This window comes from Gopherus evgoodei, chromosome 7, assembly GCF_007399415.2.
Source record: "Gopherus evgoodei ecotype Sinaloan lineage chromosome 7, rGopEvg1_v1.p, whole genome shotgun sequence".
Taxonomy (NCBI): Eukaryota; Metazoa; Chordata; order Testudines; family Testudinidae; genus Gopherus; species Gopherus evgoodei.
In genome coordinates, this window is record NC_044328.1 from 48,782,144 (window position 1) to 48,800,427 (window position 18,284).

General features: G+C 37.7%; 1 protein-coding gene across 9 annotated transcripts in view; it reads left to right on the plus strand.

Moving 5' to 3' along the window:
- The window catches only part of JMJD1C (jumonji domain containing 1C), a 331,267-nt gene that overhangs the window by 197,286 nt on the left and 115,697 nt on the right, over window positions 1-18,284 (plus strand). For all 9 annotated transcript variants that reach the window (XR_004001175.1, XR_004001174.1, XM_030568494.1 and 6 more), the window contains one exon: window positions 14,464-14,577. Coding sequence is in view for 7 of the 9 variants with exons in the window: in XM_030568494.1 (XP_030424354.1) it covers window positions 14,464-14,577 (114 nt within the window). In the remaining 2 variants the exon portion in view is untranslated. The remainder of the gene's footprint in view (window positions 1-14,463; window positions 14,578-18,284) is intronic.

Genomic DNA, 18,284 nt, shown 5'->3' on the forward strand with positions numbered 1-18,284 from the left:
AATAGAAGCCCTAGTCATGGACCAGGACCTCATTGTGCTAGGTGCTATACAAACACCAAATAAAAAGAGTCCTTACCCCAAAGATTTTACGGTTATAAATATAAAAGACAACAAATGGATGCAGACTAATAGGTAGATGGGGAACTACAAGAAAACAATGAGGCCATGATCAGCATGACAGACAGTGGTCTCAGCACCTCAGCTGCCTAATTCGTGCATTTCTTTTGTAGGTATCACAGAAAGAGAGTTTTAAGGAGGAATCTGAAGGGAGACAATGAATTAGTTAGCCAGATGGTCATGGGGAACTTCTCCCACGCATGAAAGGTAGCATGATAGGAAGCACTAAGGTGCTTGTTTAAAAATGTAACTAGTGGACAATGGAGGCTGGCATCTTGGTCTCATCAGAGGGAAGAGTTGACATCTTGATAGTGAATGAGAGATAATTGGTAGGTTGGGGATAGGTCATGAAGGACCTTGAAAATTACTCCTGGGGGCATTCTGTGTGACTGAATGCCCACAGAAAACGCCCCCTCCCCCAACCCCTAGTTTTTCTTGTTTCCCTGCAGAAAATATCAGGGAGGCTGTACTGGGGGAGGGGGAGAAGGAAGAGGGAGGAAAGGGCAGGGGTCAACATGGGCACACTTTTTGCAGGGGGAATTGCCTCCTCCAAACAGATGAGAGGCATGGGGGAGCACACAGGCTTACATGCAGAATGATGGGGGGCAGTGGCAAGTGCAGAGCTGCCCAGCTGAAGGAGACTGTGTCTTGGCTCTGCTGACTGCAGCTGAATGCTGCCTCCTGGGTCCTAGTGCTCCACTTCTGGGAGTCTTCCTGTTTTCTATTCCGTGCAACAGTGAGTGCCCCCGGTAGGGCTGGGTAAAGAAGGGTGGGGAGAAGAGGCAGTGGGGAGGGTAGAGAGAGGGGAATAAGGAAAAAAAGGGGATAGGGGAATTGTGGGGGGAAGCAGGAATCCGGCATGTGGCATCCCCTCTGCAGCAGCTGCTCCCCCATTAAGTAGGCCCATCAAACCCTCACTCTGAGAAGCCCTACGTCTCTACACCTGGGCCCCTCCCAGTGATCCCCAACCAGCTGTGCCTGGATGCCCAGCCACCCAAGCCCCACTCCTCCAGACCCGGACCCCCCAGCTTAGCCTCCCACACCCAGAACCCCCCTGCTGAGCTGCATCTCCCCACACCGAGCCCCTCCTCCTGAGCCCCAACCAACTTCACCTAGATCCCCTGTAGAGCCCCATTGCCCCAGCACACGAAACCCTGCAACAAGCCTCTGTGCATGTCTCATGCTGAGCTGCCCATGCCCAGATTGCCCCACACTGAAACCTCTCACCCCAGGTTTGGATCCCCACCCCCCCCAAATCCCTCCATACTTGGTTCCTGCTGAGTCTGCCCACCCACACCTGGCGCAGAGGGGCAGGGCCCAGGGGTATTTCTAGGGTAGGTCCAGGCCTTGCACTGTCTCAGGGTGAGGTGCATCCTCACTGCCAAGTGCCAATACCAGAGGAGTTGGAGGCTTCAGGGTGATCTCCCACCTCAATGCAGCCAGTGGCCTGTGCTCCCCACTGCCATGCTGGAGCCACATTTATTTATTGACTAATAGAATTTGTAGAATTTAAAAATATTGTGTGCAGAATTTTTAATTTTTTGGTGCAGGATTCCCTCAGGAGTAGAAATTGAAGACAAGTAGCTTATGTTTGTGGAATAAAAGAGGGGCCAGTGTAAGGATTTCAATAGAGGGGTAGAATGGTGAGAGTGACCAGTTAGAAGAATGATCTTTGCAGCAGCTTTCTGAATGGATGTGAATGAGACAAGATTACATTAGTCAAAGCCAGAAAGAAGAATGTTGCAAGACACGTTAAGAGTCCATATGAGAGTTTTAACTGGGGAGATGGGTAGGAAAGGCCGTACCTTAGAAGTGTTATGAAGAAAAATTCTTCAAGATTTGGACTAGCCTGGAAGCGGGGACCTAGGGGGAGATCTGAGTCAAAGATGACACAGATTATGAGCCCAAGTGACCAGCAGAACAATAGTGTTGTGTCCACAGTGATCAAGAAAGGAAGTGGCAGGGAGGGAGATTGAGTTCTGTTTAGTCATGTAGAGCTTGAGCTGATAGCTAGATATCCAAAAAGAGATGTCAGAGAGACAGGTTGAGATTTGAGTTTGGCCAGAAGGAGACAGGTTTGGAGTAGAGAGGAAATCTGAATGGTCAGTTTCAACACGATAGTTGAGTTTGTGTTTGCACATGAGATTATCTAGAGATAAAATGTGGAGGGAAGAGAGATGGGGATCAGGATCAGAGTCCTTTGGAACCCCCACAGAAAGTGGGTTGGGATGTTGAGAGTCCTCTGAAGGTAACACTGATGGAGTGATTAGAGAGGTTGGAGGAGAACTGGGAGAGGAAAGAGTTTCAGAAGCCAAAGGAGGACAAGATTTAATGAAGAAGAGCATGGATGACTGGATCAAAGACAGCTGATGGGTCAAGGATGTACTCCCCTGTTGGTCTGTCTGTTCACATTATATTGTCTCCTGTTTTATATTTAGACTATAAGCTCTTTGGGGTGAGGACCATCTTTTTATTCTGTTTGTATGGCACAGAGCAAAAGGGGTTCCTGATCAACGACTGAGGGTCCAGGGCATTACAATAATGTACATAATAAATATATGTTGCTATGCACTGTACTGCAGCTGGCGCTCTTAACTTCACCCTAAACCCAAATAAACATAGAGGTAAACCATAAAGCTTCTGGTGAGTCATGTATGTTTTTTTAAATGTTAAATTATGACATATAATCGTAAAACTGAAATTGGTGTTATATTATTTCCCCTAGATTTTTTCAACCAAAATTGTAAAAACATGAAATCTGAAAAATGCATTGTCTCACACCATATATAGTTTCAGATTAAAGAGTTGGGTGTGTCCTTGGACTATCAAAAGAATTTTTTAGTAGTAGCAAAAGTAACAAATTATGATACAATTTTCTTTAATGGCTGAAATGTTTGAATACTTTTCATAGGTTTTAAGCTGGTTCGAAGGTTTTTCTGTAAAATAGGTACGCTGTTACCAGTAACACATGAATCCTATGGCAGTAAGCCAAGATAGTAATTGAAGGTCACGGATTTTTTGCCAAGTGCAGTTCTGTATGCTGCTTGATTCCATAGGGGACTGGCAGTGCCAAGGAACAAAGACAGCTCTGTTTTTTATGTTTATAATATGGATCATGTGACAGAGTTTATGCCTGATTGTGAAATGAAGCAAATGCTGAAATAATGTATATAACTGTAAAATAAGCTGCTGTTCAAGTGTAAAAGTTTGTGTTTTTCAACAACAAACTCAAATATTAATGTTTTCTGTCAGTCTCAGAAATAAGTCACCTACATATTGCATGTTACAAGACACTCATTTTTAACTGATATATTAATTTTATCTTGAGTGGTTTTATATCACTGGTTTTAAAAATATATTGTTGTAAATTACAAGAGTAGGCCACGCTGGTGTCAATCTTTCTATATTTGGTGCAGTGGACTTACCGTAGATGTTTGCACCAGGTTTAACTACCTCAGTATATAGAGGTCCTTAACATGGTTAGTGGATTTTCACTGAGAACACTGCAAAATAAAATACTAGAATAGAAATTAAGTTATCATTTACCTTTAGTTACTATTCCATTGACGTGGTTCTATTTAAGTATTTTTTAGCAAAATATGTTCATGTTAGTGTGCGAAAGCATTGCTACACTAGATACTAATTTTCTTTGTTATTAAGTTGCAGTCTATTAATAAAGCTTTGTCCAAACACTCAAACTTGTCAGCCCTCCAGACAGCCTTGTGATTTATATTTTAACAAGTGCCTGCCTTGGATATTATTAAGAATTGTCTGCTTTGTGACAGATGTTCTGCAGAGAGTTCAGAATTTCAGTAATTAAATATCTCAGAAATATATTGTGCTTTGTAACAGGCATATTCCAGTTGTTCTAACTTATTGGAATAAATTGCAGCAGTAGAACTCTTACTTAAAGGCTTAGTAAAGGAGGATGGGGAAGGCCTAGGTGAATGGAAGTAGTTAGTAAAAGAAGTAGCAGTATATTTTTCTTTAGGGAGGTCTATAACTACAGTCATCTTATTAAAAGTTGAACTAAAATGCTTTTTAAAAACTAAGATTCCAAAGTATTAGCCTAATGCAGGTATAGAATTAAAAATAATAATTTCAAAACAAAATGCTGTTTCTTGCTTGCTTGCTTGACAAGATGTGAAGCCAAGGTTTTGTTTCTCCTGAAAGAGCTGATATTGCTAATCGCTGTAGTCCTGATTTTTATAGCTGCTGAGTCCACAACTCCGTCATGTCAATAAGAGAAGCTTTCACAGAGCTAAATATTTGATATGATTATCCCTGAAGCATAAGGGATTGAGGCAAGTCCTGCTTTAGTGCAAGAGAATTGATGAGCTTCTCAAGAAAGGTATGAAGTTGGTATAAATAAAGTCTAAAGAAGTGCCGTTGTTTCTTCTCTGCTACATCTTTTCTGATGACCAGTCTTGGTGCTGGTGAAAGTAGTTGCAGTGTTTCAAAAAAAGATAGCAGAAAGAAAATCTAGTGAAGTTAGTGTGACTAAGTATTTATTTTAAAATATTTCTTTGGTGGGGATGAGGAAGAGCTCTCATATCCTTGACTGCTGGTTAGGAATATAAAATCATAGAAATGTACGACTGGATCTCAAGAGGTCAAATAGTCCAGCCCCCTGTACTAAGGCAGGGCCAAGTATATCTAGGAGACCTTCCATCTCTGATCATCTGTCAGTGGTGGAAGAATGCGCTATCCATCCCTCCTAAACATTTCCCCACACATTCAGATAACTCTGATTGTGAACAGCTACATTTAGTCCAATAGACCCCTTGAAATCACCTTTCCCCTGGATGAGTTCTGCTAACGATGTAATTTGGGGTCCATGTAGCCTGTTTAAATTGATTTCCCTAGCTATTGAAATCAAATAATTATCCAGTCTGCAGGTATGAGGAATGTCTTTAAAACATTCCTGATATTCCTAAAACCCCGATTGCCATATATGGTAGTTGAGTTGAGCTGTTCTGATTCTATCACTTGGAACTGGCAGGCCTAGAAGACCAAGGAATACTAAAACTCAGATTATTTTTGAGGAGAGGATAAGTGTCCCCTTGAATTAAAGTGCAGTTATGCAGCCTTAATTTAGGCTAGGTAATGTCCTAAAGTGAGTACAAATATGATGGTTTGATGCACGGGTTCTGTGTGTAAGATATCATTAACAGTTATGGAAGAAACCCTACTCCTGAAGAATGTCTTTGGTGGGCAAAAGACCTTTCATTTCACCTTTAATTTTTACCCTCACATTATTTTATGATTCCACATTTTGGTATATTTATTGCATTCCAATTAATTGTTACATCTGTCATTTGGAATAATTCAGTATGAGAACAGGGTTAGTCAAAAATTGATTTCATATTATTTTCTTGGCAAATTACATGTCTTCCCCCACTCCCATAAAATAAATAATGTGCCAATGTTTTTTGTTTAAAGAATTTGGAGAAAATAATGCCTGTACGTTTGGCAATCCCAACCTTCCTTATGATTTTTTCTACCTATTGTGTATGTGAACTAAAACCAAAGAGTGGATTATGAGCATAATTGCTGAATTTTAGAATAACTTATTTGGAAACAGTTTTTTATATTAGATGCTGCACCCTACACATTTTTTTCCTCTTTAGAAAGTCTGGTGCATTGTTCGTTTTGTTTTTAATGCAAACGATAACTAATAAAAGCACATAGCATGTAGAATCAAACTTACAGTAGTTATGGCAAGTTATCAAATAAAATCTGTCATGTCTTTTTGTTTGTAACTGTACATGTAAGTTGGTAATTCCTGTACAGTAGCAGTGAAACACACACTTTTATTGAGTTGTAAGTATTTGTCAGCGGAGAGCAGGTTGGTGGTTGTAATCAGAAAGTGAGGGAAAAATGTATACTTAAAACTCCCCTTTTCTTTTGCATCAGTTATAAGCTGTTAACATATATTGTGGGAAACTAAAGGGCTTCCAAATAGTAAAACCCTGCCAGACTTCACAATCCATTTCATGTTGTAATGTGGTGGGATTGTAGCAGCAAATTACATATAGCTTAATCCCCCGGCTATGAATATAATTTACCTTACCCTCTTCTGATCTGAGTGGTTGTTGGTCTTAAATCAGTCCTGTATTAAAGCTATTATCCTGCACGCATCTTTTTTTCCCACAGTTTTAGGGCAATTTGTTGGCACTTTTATAATAATAATAATAGTGAATGCACAGCAAACTAAGTTAGGTTTCTGGTGTGTTCCTTAAAAAAAACAAAAACAAAAAAACCCAAAACCCCCCCAGCAGCCTCAAAGCTGTTTACATTGCTTATTACACAGAGATTTGAAAGAGAGAAAATTTAGATTTTGTAAAATACTAATACACTGGACAAATTGCATTTTACTTATCTTTGCTAACAAAGATTAGATTGTTTTGAAAGTTAGATCCAATAACTGCTCTTGTATCTAAAACGGTTTAGGAAATCAGAATTGTTTAGTAGCAGTTTTCTATAAAATTGTAGAATGGCTGGGGTGTTAAAATCCAAACTGACATTATCCTTTAGGAGCGAGACAGACACCAGAGGCCTGCCATTTGTATTCTTATATCCTGTCTCTTTCAAGTAAATTGGGAAAGTGAAAATTTGATATTTGCATTTGCTGTATGGCAAGGACGGTAAACTTGAGCTGTCAGTCTCGCCACTAGTCTGGTTTTGTCTGTAGTTAAAATTATGACCCACTCTCTCTGGCCAGCCAAATGAGTAATCAGTAATGTGACTCGTGCTGGAAGTGACTCCATCACCACCTGTGACGGGGGATTAGTTACAGTTTACAGAGCACCGCCTCTTCCCTTCTTTCAACATGCCCTAAGCAAAGAGCTGGTTTCTCATTTGGGTGTCTGCGCTGTTGGAATCTACTGCACTGTTTCCAGGCAGAGAGAAGTATCCTTCGAGAGGCTTTTTTCTGTGGATATTTATCTGCTGTCTGGCTGTGCTGTTTGGAGTGTCTGCTAGGTTATGTAAGCGGCCTCGGCAGAAATTATCATGACCCAGATCTGGGGACGCAGTAGTGCTTCAGCTGCAGGATTTCTCAGTCGTTAACACCACACTGTTGATGACAAAGACCGAGTTGTAATCCGCCTCCGTGCCAGGGCTGAGTCGGAGACAGGATTTGCTCGTCGAATACTTGTTAGGTTACAGCCTGGGCTTGGTTTTGATCTCTTAGCTTTTCTGAATGTTCAGTGTCGAAGATGCAAGTGATTCCGGAAATAGTTGATTAAAAACCATTTTCTTTTGATTTTGAAGACTAAAGTGGTGTGTATGAGTGTGTGAGACCCTGTGAAAACACTGTTCTAGAACAAATGGGAGATTTACCAGCTATATGACTGCCATGACTTGTAAGAAGGCTACTTTGAGACTATCGAGGACAAAGTAAGATTTATATTTTGTTCTTTTCTGGTCTTTTATTAATTCTTAGTTGTAGAATTTTTTTCTTCACTGAGTGTGGAATGGGCTATTTGAGATTTCTCTGTTTTAGAAATGTAGCAATACAGTATTTAACATTTGAAGATAGTTTTTAATAAAACTCAGTTCTCATAGGACATTTACAAAGGAGTGATATAAAAAAAAATAAGATACAGTATAAGAAGTTGCTGGTAGCCTGTGTATGCTGTTACCCTTACTTCTCTCAGTGTTTTTAAATAGTTTTATTTTTATTCCAGGTATGCTGATTTTTCCTTCTTGTAGCACCCCATTTGTAGCGACTCTGGTGGTTGTCCCAAACCCCTAACTGGCTGAGAGATTAGATTTGACATTCCTACAGGACACTAACTGCAAATTTTATTTAATGTATCATATTAGTGTATTGGTTATATTAATGTTTGTTGTTTGCAAACCTTGTATTTATGAGATGGAAAAGGTGTCAACAGAAACCGATTTTTATATAGGTAGTTTTCTAAAAATACTTAAAAGGATTGAGTACAGTTGTAAATTAAAAAATCATGGAAAAAATAATGTTAACGATGTATGTATTTCCTGTTACATTTTAAATAGCGTGCTTTCAACATGGTGTGTGCTGAGCAGCTCAATTGTGTTGTAAGGACTGTGGCTGATTTATTTTAAAAATGCCTTTCAGGGAAGGCTCATCTGGTCTGCTTTTTCTCATGTGAATGGAATGTAGTGCAGCATGTAGCTCCAAACAGGATACAGTTGTTCTAAGCATTTTTCCTATGTAGTGGTAGGCCATAATAAGGCGGACATCCACACACACTATTGGGAATTTATTTTAGTTTGGTTCAATGTGTGATATGCTAGTGGACACCTTAGTGCCATTTGTGTAACCAGTAGTTAGATATTCTTTCCCAGCTCCGAATATAGAATATAAAAGCCAATTTTCTGTTACTTTGTCTTCTGCAGTAGTATTGAATTCTAGACAGTTTTGTGGCCAGAATTGTATTCCATAGTGACTTTTGTCAGATGGCAGCCCCCTAAGGCTGTAGAAGTACCTAGCAGAATGATAGATCTGCCCAGTCTTGAATTACTTACTTATGCATGTGTTCTATTTACATTTCTTTACATTCTAGTGTACTTAGACCTATAAAATATTTAGTAATAATTCACTGGAAAAGCCAGAATAATGTTAGCAGAATTTAAGTTTTGCTTTATTAAAATAAATGCATACATAATTTCTTGTTTTCATATATGAAGATGGTGTGTTGACATGTCAGTAGAATATGTAATTGTGCTTCTGATGACTTCAGTATTTAGATGAATAATTGATACATTGTGTGCCACTTAAAACCAGGTGTATGTTGAATTTAGATGATTTTAGAAGTGCCCTTCATTTTTTTTAACATGTTGGAAATTATTCATAGATGAAAATGCATCTAGTGTATATAGTAAATACTAAAATAAATTTATATGTCAGAATGTATTTAGTTGATCATAAAGGTATGTGTGTCATGGTTTTTTAAGTGTGTGCATGAGATGTAAGTAAAAATATATATGTATTTTAAAAGTATTTAAGATCAATGCAGTTACTTAAATGTAAATATCTAGCTTACCTTTTTGTAGATTCAAGTCATTTAGTACTGTAGAACTAGTGTATTATAGTAGAAACAAATTATTTAAATAATAGTTGAAGGAATTTGTGTACATCACAGCTTGATATATCAAAAACAAAAATGCCCCACCAGTTTGGCCTAAAAAAATAGGAAACTCTTGTTAATTACTCCTGAGGTTCTAATAATTTTAGTTTCTAATTTTAGCCAGTACTAACAGTTGTTAAACATTATTCTCATTGACCTAAGTTGAAAAGTTGGGATGTCCCCTAAATTGTGTTTTTTCAAATTGGAAAATGACTAGCTCTTTCACAGGAAATACAAAAAAAAGTGTGGCTCTTGTATGAGAGAGGGGTTATAAGAAATAAACTTGTATTTCAAATCTTATTTTATTTATCTTTTTATCTTTTGCTACTTGATAAAATTACTTCTTTGTATAAATCATGGCAACAAACAGCTATTGGGCGAAAAAAAATATAGCTGCTTGGAGGTTTAATGATTAAGCCGCATAATGAGAATGGGCCAGTGTTTGTGTTATCTTACTAGCATATATAAAACTAGTGTATATGCTCTTTTTGAGTATTATAGTTTAAACAAAAAATGTGTGAAGTTTTCTTTTTTTTGCTAAAGAAAGCAGAAGCTGGTGAATATTAACGTTACCACTTTTAGCTAAAAACAGTAACTGTTATTTAATTTCAATATTTTTTAATGGATAAAATGCTGTAAATGTTTACTAGGCAAATGGGTATTTTAACAAGGCCAATATACCATATAAGAATAATACCTAAATGACCTTAGTGTGAGATGAAGAGTGGGGCTTTAGGCATTTGAGTTCAATACTCTCCTGAATAATATGAATTATTATTACATCTTGAATATTTGAACATACCCGAATGAACTAACCACATAATTATTTATTTAGCTAGAACTTGAGTATTCCTTGCAATGAAAATTAGCTACTGTAATAATGTAGACATTCTAAAAATAATATTTTGTAGACAGCAGTTCTCAAGTTTAAGGTCCATGGACCCCACTGGTGCCCTCTGTGCTCTTGCTGATGCTCTTCAGAGAGCCGGCTCATCAAATGGTAGTGGAGTACTTTGTTTCCAGCTGCTTAATTATATGTTATATTATATGTTTTCTTGATACTAGTACTTTATGTGAGCAATATCTATAGTTGTTATAGGGGTACTGAGATCATAAATGGGAGAGGTGATTTGTATGATTGCAGAGGTGAGGGGAATTTTTCTACAAGACCCACATTATGAAAAAGTTTGAGAACCCCTGTTAGGCAATGAGAGTAATTTTTTAAATATGTTAATCCACCCAATTTCTGCATCAAGGTTACAAAAACCTGAAAGTTGCATGGTGTTATCAGCCTGAGATGCCCCCTCCAGGCAGGTACTTTGCTGCATGCACTGATACAAAGTTGTGTTAATCATTATTTGATATAAGGAAGGAGCAAGTCAATTTTAGGCACTATATATATTAAGTATTAAGACATTGGTAATAAAGAAACTAAGGCATTTGTATTCATGGAACTTCTTTTGGCGAATCACTGGATCACAATGCAGTAAAAGTAAACAGGAGAGGAGGCACCAATTCAGAAGAACTACAAAGTCCTATGTTACTTAAAGTTAATCATGTGCTTATGTGCTGTTTTGAAAAGATATAGACTTAATTATGTGCTTAAGTGCTTTGTTTAATTGAGGCCTTTATGGTTTTAAGTCCTAGAAGTGTATGGCTACAAGAAATAAAAAGGGAAAGCTATGTGGTGTTGCCTGTGTAAAGGAGAATTGGTTGCAGGCTGAAGATGTTCAGTTTTTCCTACTTCCAGCACATAGACCTGGTTCTCAAGAGACTTGGTCTGTGGTTTGTAAAGAAGCTTTTTCTCTACAGTCCTGTAAAGAGGCCACTTGGACTTCCCTTGTATATATTTTCTTGTCACTATATATTTGACTTGCTAACCTCTGGTCTCTGAGTCCTACACATGCTGTAGTTGATTAGTCTCTCAATTTTTTTTTTAACTCATTTTATGTCTTCTGTGGCGTGGGATACTGCTTATTGGAATTCCCACTGTCTGGGCTGGCAGGTAGAAAAATGAAGAAACAGTTGAAGAATGACATTGTTTTTACTTGATGCTTTGCTTCTCCAAATCCCTTACTATATTCCAGTTCAGGAGTCTCACTCAGTTGATGGAATCTGGACTGTTTTTCCAAGAATTCTGACTTCTCTTTAGAGATGTTTTATATAAGAATGTTTTCCATTACTGCTTGGGAAATTTCAAACTAAGCACATTCAGCTGGCTTGCCACCTCTGTTATAAGGACATGTGGCATTGCACAGTTTTGGTTTATTTTCTGTCTGTCTGCTGGTAGGAGGACTTATATTCCCAGACTGTCTGGGCTGGCCTATTAAGGGGTTAGAGAAACTAAATTAGTAGGTATTAAATTACTTTTCTGAGTAGAGAACCACATTCACAGATACATGATTTGGGATCAGTTCATACAATACATGCAATCAGATAAACTAGTGTTTTATATGTAACTTACTATGTAATATTGCTCAAAAGACTAACATTAGGTCACACTCCAGATAGGTTTTTGTTTGTTTGTTTTTAGTTAATTACATTCTATGTACAGATATATGGATACAGGATCATTTTTATTGACTTAAATTTTCAAGGCAATGTAAAGAAATCAGTTTGAAGAAGTAGAAGAGTATATGTAAATATGCAGATGCTAATCAGTAAATAGAAAAACTAAACCATCAGAATTGTTAAATTAATCTACTTGTTCTTTAAAACTGTATTTGGCACATGTGGTTTGTTCCAGATTATAGGGTTTGAACTCCATTTTTTACTGACTCAGAGGACTAACAATTCCAAGGTCAATTATATGTAAACAACTTGAGTAAAGGAATTCTGTAAAGTATTAGAAGTTACATAATTACCAACCATTGATGATCCATGATTGCCCAACATTCCAGAACATTCTTTCCTTTCTCTCTCTTCCTTTCCTTCTGCCCCTTCTCATCTTCATTCCCCTCCCACAAATAATCTCCTATAGCTATCATACTTTTGAGGACGACTGACTGGCTGGTGAGTTTTTTTTCTTCTCAAAGATGGTAATAGAAGGGGTTATAATTAAGAAAATACAGAAACGAGCAACGTAGCATGCTAAATCTGCATGGTAAATATAGATAAAGTAGCTCTCTTCCCACGAATAGAATGTAGTTAAAATAAACTAATACATGGCTCTGGGAATATATCTCCTCATTTGCTGTGTAAGTGTCAGACCTATTAAGCTCTGCAGATTTTTGATTTTTTATTTTACCGATAATAGTAACAAGACAACACTCTAATAAAACATAAGTAACCTCTGGTGATGGTATTCTTAATTTGTAAATGAATAACAGTGAAGTTAATTTTGCCTTCCAGTTGGGTTTTGTGCAGACTTCATTCTGTACTTTAAAACAAATCTAAAAGGAAGTGTTTAAGAGGGTGGGGTTTTGTTTCCATTTCTGTTATTTTAGAGAAGTTATTAGTACAGTGTATGCTTTCTCAAGAAGAATTAAGTTTCTTTTTAGGATGATTTCATAGTATATTTCTATTTGGATTTGGATAAATAAACCAAGTGTGAAATTTCTGATTTGCACTCCAACTGGGAAAAAAAAAAAAAAAAAAAAAAAGGGAGGGGAAAGGGGTTTTGGAGAGACAGATTCAACATGTCATATTGTGGAACAGTGATTCATATTGGAGAAGCTCCTACCTGGTTGGTGTGCTTTTAAACGTTTTAATAGAGTGGTGCTACAGAGATGCTAGCTCCCAGTTTTTCGTTTCATGTTTAACATATCAGTGTAGATTATGATTGCTGCACTGTTTAGGTGACCGAAGTAAAATTCTGTGTGTGATTGTCCCAGGCACATTATTTTAGCTATCTGTTCACCCTCATTTGCACACACACACACTCTCACATATGTGGCATATACATTTTGAGTGTATGCGTGTTGTTTCTTATTTTTTATTTTTTTCCTCCTGTATGCTCTCTGTTTTGATGTATTTTCCTTTCATTGCCTGTATTCCCTCATTCCTGATTTTCTATCTTGTACAGTTTTCTTCATCTATTCTTTTTTTCACTTTTTTTCTGTTGCATTATGCACTTTGTCTTTGCTGAAAGTTCCCTTTCTTGTCTTCCCCCAGTCTCTTAAATCATTTCCTCTTTCTGCTGTCAGCCCATTTTCACAACCTCATCATATCTCTTTCCGCTACCCTCAGTCACTTTCCCGGTATTTCCTCTCACCAATCTCTCATCAAACTCCTTCTTTTGGTACACCCCTGTCCAGTCACACTGTCACTGTACCTTTTCTGGTCCAGGAAACTGTGCCCCCACCAATCAGAGTGACTGTTCAAGGGGAACCTTCTTCCCCAGTTATACTTTCTTCCCACTCATTCTCTGTAAGATTCACCTTCCTGTACTAAATAGGAGCGTTCTAAAGCATTTTGAGGCCAGAGGAGGCAGCAGAATTTCCACTTGGGACATGCACATCATTCTCTGAGTCAATGTGCAGGAGCTGATAGTTCTCTCTAAGTGTGGAAGAAGCCCTCCAAGGAGAGAGAAGAGAATGTCAATGGAGGCTTAAAAGCTGTTCTGTCTGAGGCTGCTGTGTTGGAGCAGCTGAGTCTGATTGCTGGTAGGGGAAGGAATAATGTAGCTTGGAGGGAGTGCAGAAGGGAAGATGAAAGTAGGAGAGGCAATGTAAGCTGCAGAAAACAGAAGAGTGGGGAAACTGACCAAGCATGGTGGAAGAGACTTCAGCAGAGATGAAGGGTGCAATCTCATGCCTACATTTCCTTCCACCATGTTGTCTTAAGCAGATGCTTCTGTGCAAGCCTGACCTGCAGGCTGAAAGAGGGGACCTGAATATGCAACTGTGTAGCTAGAGTACAGTCCAGTGCTTTGAAATGGAACATTGATCTTCTGTGGTAAATACAGTCTTGCTCGACAAGGATGTGGACATGGAAGACTATGTATTGCAGTTCTGTGTTCTCACCCGTGTCTTTCCACTGACAGCGCAAACAAACAAGCAAAATATGTTCAGGTTCCTATCTTAAATGACTAGCTGTTCTGAATAAGCAAGAGATTATTAATCATTAACTCGGTTTTTGATTACAGAAATAATGGCTGTTATCATATGAAACATTGGTTGATAAATAACATACATGATTTTATATTTGCTGGAACAATGGCGTAAAGGAGGAGCCAAATCTTATTTTAGTTCTTTGAAATTCTTAGCTTTTGTTAATTTTATTTTTTCAGACATTCAAGCCCTTGGTTGGAAAAAGTGTGTACAGTTCAATCACTGCAGTAGAATTCCTTGTGGACAAACAACTGGATTTTGTAACTGAAGATAGTGCCTTTCAGCCCTATCAGGTAAGAAATATGGGTAGCGTACAAGTGCAAGTCATGTAGTTTAATTGAATCCCATGTGCCTTATTTTTAAAAAGCTTTTTATGGGCCAAATCCTGTGTAATGTTGAGCCCATTCATTTCCCGTTGATCAGTGGAAACAGAAAGTGCTCACCATTTCATAGACTTTAGTGGCGAATCTGGAAAGGGAAAAAAACTACACGTGTCACAGATCCTCCTTCAAAATAAAATTGCTAACTTGTGTTAAAAGTTAACCAATACAGCTAATTATGGAGTAGATAACAGTATATTGTCTATTCTTCTGGGGCTGTACTTTGGTCACTGAAACTCAAGTAGTGCAATTATATTTGATTATTTATTGTTGTTTTCTTAAGATTGAATTACAATAGTTTTTCTTTTTAAAAATAGTCTGATTCCTCCCTCATGGGTGACATAAATGGATAATTGCTGCTGTTTTAAATTTGTTTTCACAATTCCAGCATTCCAGATTTCTTAATCATAGCCCTAATAAATTGGAGTACTTTCAGTATGTGTATATGTTTAAGACATGGTGTTTGTGAGGGATCTAGTCACCAGAATCCTTAGAAAAATATGATTTGATTTTCTTTAAAGATAAGATATCAAAACATTTCTTCCATGTTAAATATAAAGGGATAGAATACTGATATATAAAATATATATTTTTACTCTGACTGTAATCAGTCCAGTGCAAAGTTGCTGTAAGCTGTCTCTCTATTGTAGGATATACAAAGTTAATACTTTGAGTCTGTTTGAGAGACATTGTTAATGGCTGATCAACACCACAATAATGTTCCTCCTTCCTTCATTATTACTGTAGTATTTTTTCCAAATACATGACTTAAAGAAATAAAATGGAAATACGACCTATGTAGATAGAATTCCATTTTTCAGTTCACTTAATGGTTGATGCTTTTATCGTGAATCACTGATATTTGAAGTACCTAAACAAATTCAAAACTATTTGTCTGAGTCAACTTGTTCTTAGTTCATTAAGAAAATATCTGCTATAATTGTCTTTTGCTTTGCATGAGAGAGAGTTTATTTCCTCCAATCTTGCTATTCTAGTTGTGGCAAGCATCCTTATTTTGGCAGTAGGTTGCTTTGGATTCCCAGAGAACAATCTGAGCAAATTTACACCAAAGCAAAAGTGAATATATAGGAAAAATGTTGCATCTTGTAAAGCAATCTGATTTCTGGTCAATTGACAGTCACCTGTCTGTGCAAAAATTGTAGTGGATAGGTGCCACGGAGGCTTTGTTCTTGCCCCAAAAAATCGTGAGTTTTGTTGAGGGTGCTAAATCAATATAGAAGTAATAAAGTAGTTCTTGAAAAATGTGCCTGTCACATGAAATGCTGGCTACATAATAATTATTTACAATTAATACTCTATTATAATTACAGCATGGAAAGAAGTAGGATACACTATCTTGTAGCACATTTGTACACCTCTACCGTGATATAACGCGACTCGATATAACACGAATTCGGATATAACGCAGTAAAGCAGCATTCCGGGGAGCGGGACTGCACACTCCGCCGGATCAAAGCAAGTTCGATATAACACGGTTTCACCTATAACGCGGTAAGATTTTTTTGGCTCCCAAGGACAGCGTTATATCGAGGTAGAGGTGTATCTATTAAATTTTTAAAATAGGTGTTTGAAGGTTAAAGATGCTGCGTTGAATTTTGTCTAAGACTGCTTTTAGGTTTAGGAGTTTTTCGTTTACACTAGAATCGGGATCATCTTCTTACCTGGAGTTGTTAATCCTTGATTTTGTCTTTAGAAGACATTTCAGTCTCTCTTATTTTCTTGCATAAGAGTAGTTAGTTTCACAGATATTTGACTTATTATTTTAAAGAGAGAGAAGTTTTATGCCAGATTGTTGATCTCAGAAACTGAATTCTTATTTTCACTGAAAAGGCGTATTATGAGCAGTGCAGAGTTACAGTTGTGTCAGTCCCAGGATATTAGAGACACACGGTGGATGAGGTAATGTCTTTTATTGGACCAATTTCTGTTGGTGAGAGAGAGACAAGCTTTTGAGCTACACAAAGCTGACCTAATGAATAACTCTGTGAAGCTTGAAAGCTTCTCTCTCACCAACAGAAGTTGGTTCAATAAAAGATATTACCCCACCTACCTGGTCTCTCTAGTATGAGCAATAACATATAGTGGACACTAGTATAAGATTTCTCTAACTTCTGTCTTCAGTGTTCCTCCTTCTGACAGGGAGAGGGTCACCATAAGAGTGAGGGAGAAATTATTGTTCCGTGCATCTCAGCTGTCCACTGCTGGACTGAGATCCACAATTTATGAACCATCAAATTAAAATTACTTGGTTACAATAAGAATCTAAATTACTATTTCACTGACATGGTAACCAACAGATTACTGAAATTAGAGACTTTTTAACATACTGATGGAACCCTACATTTTAGATCTAACTGGATACATTTCATATGTTTTGTGTGCTGTATACCAAGATGCTGAGCTCACTGACCACTTGAACAAAGATTTCATTACAGTAATTATTTATTGACTTAAATCATAAGCTGTTACTGGCATGTATTTTGTGAACAGTAGTCAGAATCGTATCCGTCCCCCCATTTCCAGGGACAGTGCAGTCTCATGACCAATTATTTTGTTTAGACTGTGCGAATAAAAATATTGAATGGTAGTGTTCCCAGGATATAATGGAATCCTTCAGTAAAATACATCATAAGAACAGCCATACTGGGTCAAACCAGAGGTCCATCTAGCCCAGTATCCTGTCTTCCAAAAGCAGCCAATGACAGGTGCCCCAAAGCACTGTGAAAAAATAGATGAGAGCTCCTTCCCTGCCTGAAGGAGCATACAATCTAAACTAGTTTCTATTTTCATCGGTTTTTAGAAATGCCTTCCATCTTGTATTCTAGAAACAACAGAGGTAAGAGTTGTGGCGTTCAGGAGAAAAGTTTGTTCTCCTGCTCGTTCTAAAATGCCATTGACCCATTTCTGAATGGAGAATTTAAGAACCCAGGTATGCAAACATATATCTATTTTAATCCTTCCTAAATATATTCATCCTTCCATTTTGGACTCTAACAATGTTGTGTTTTCAGTTTGGAATCCTAGACTGTTTTAAAGCTTTCTGGTGAACTAGACTCACCTCCCCCCCCCCTTTTTTTGGGGGGAGCACACATCATGATGGTAGTCTGAACACTTAGTTACAGCCCCATTGGCTCCGATTTTTAAAGATACTTAGGCATGCTCTGCTGATTGCTGCATTGCCTAACTTAAGAGCCTAAATCTCATTTTCAAAGGGTATTCAGGCACGTAGGTGCCAAAATCCTGGTGACGGTCAAAACAAGCAGAATTTAAACCTGTGTGGGGTGACTCCATCAAATTTCATATCCTGTGCTTCAATTTCTGGTTCATTTCTGTTGTAATTAAGATAATGAGCATATTCATCATAATGTTACTTATTAGGAAATAGATGTTTCTAGAACCTTTCACCTGTAGATCACTGGTATGGCTCCTTCTCAGATCAGTTGTTATAAAACACATTGTCATCTAACGTGATAATCTGTCTTGTGACCTAGATGAACTGAGGTTGTTTTCTTAGTCCAGTTTCAAGATGACAAGTGCTCAAACCAGACAAAACAGCACAATTGACATCCTTTTAGTCTTAGCAGAAAGGATAAAGATTG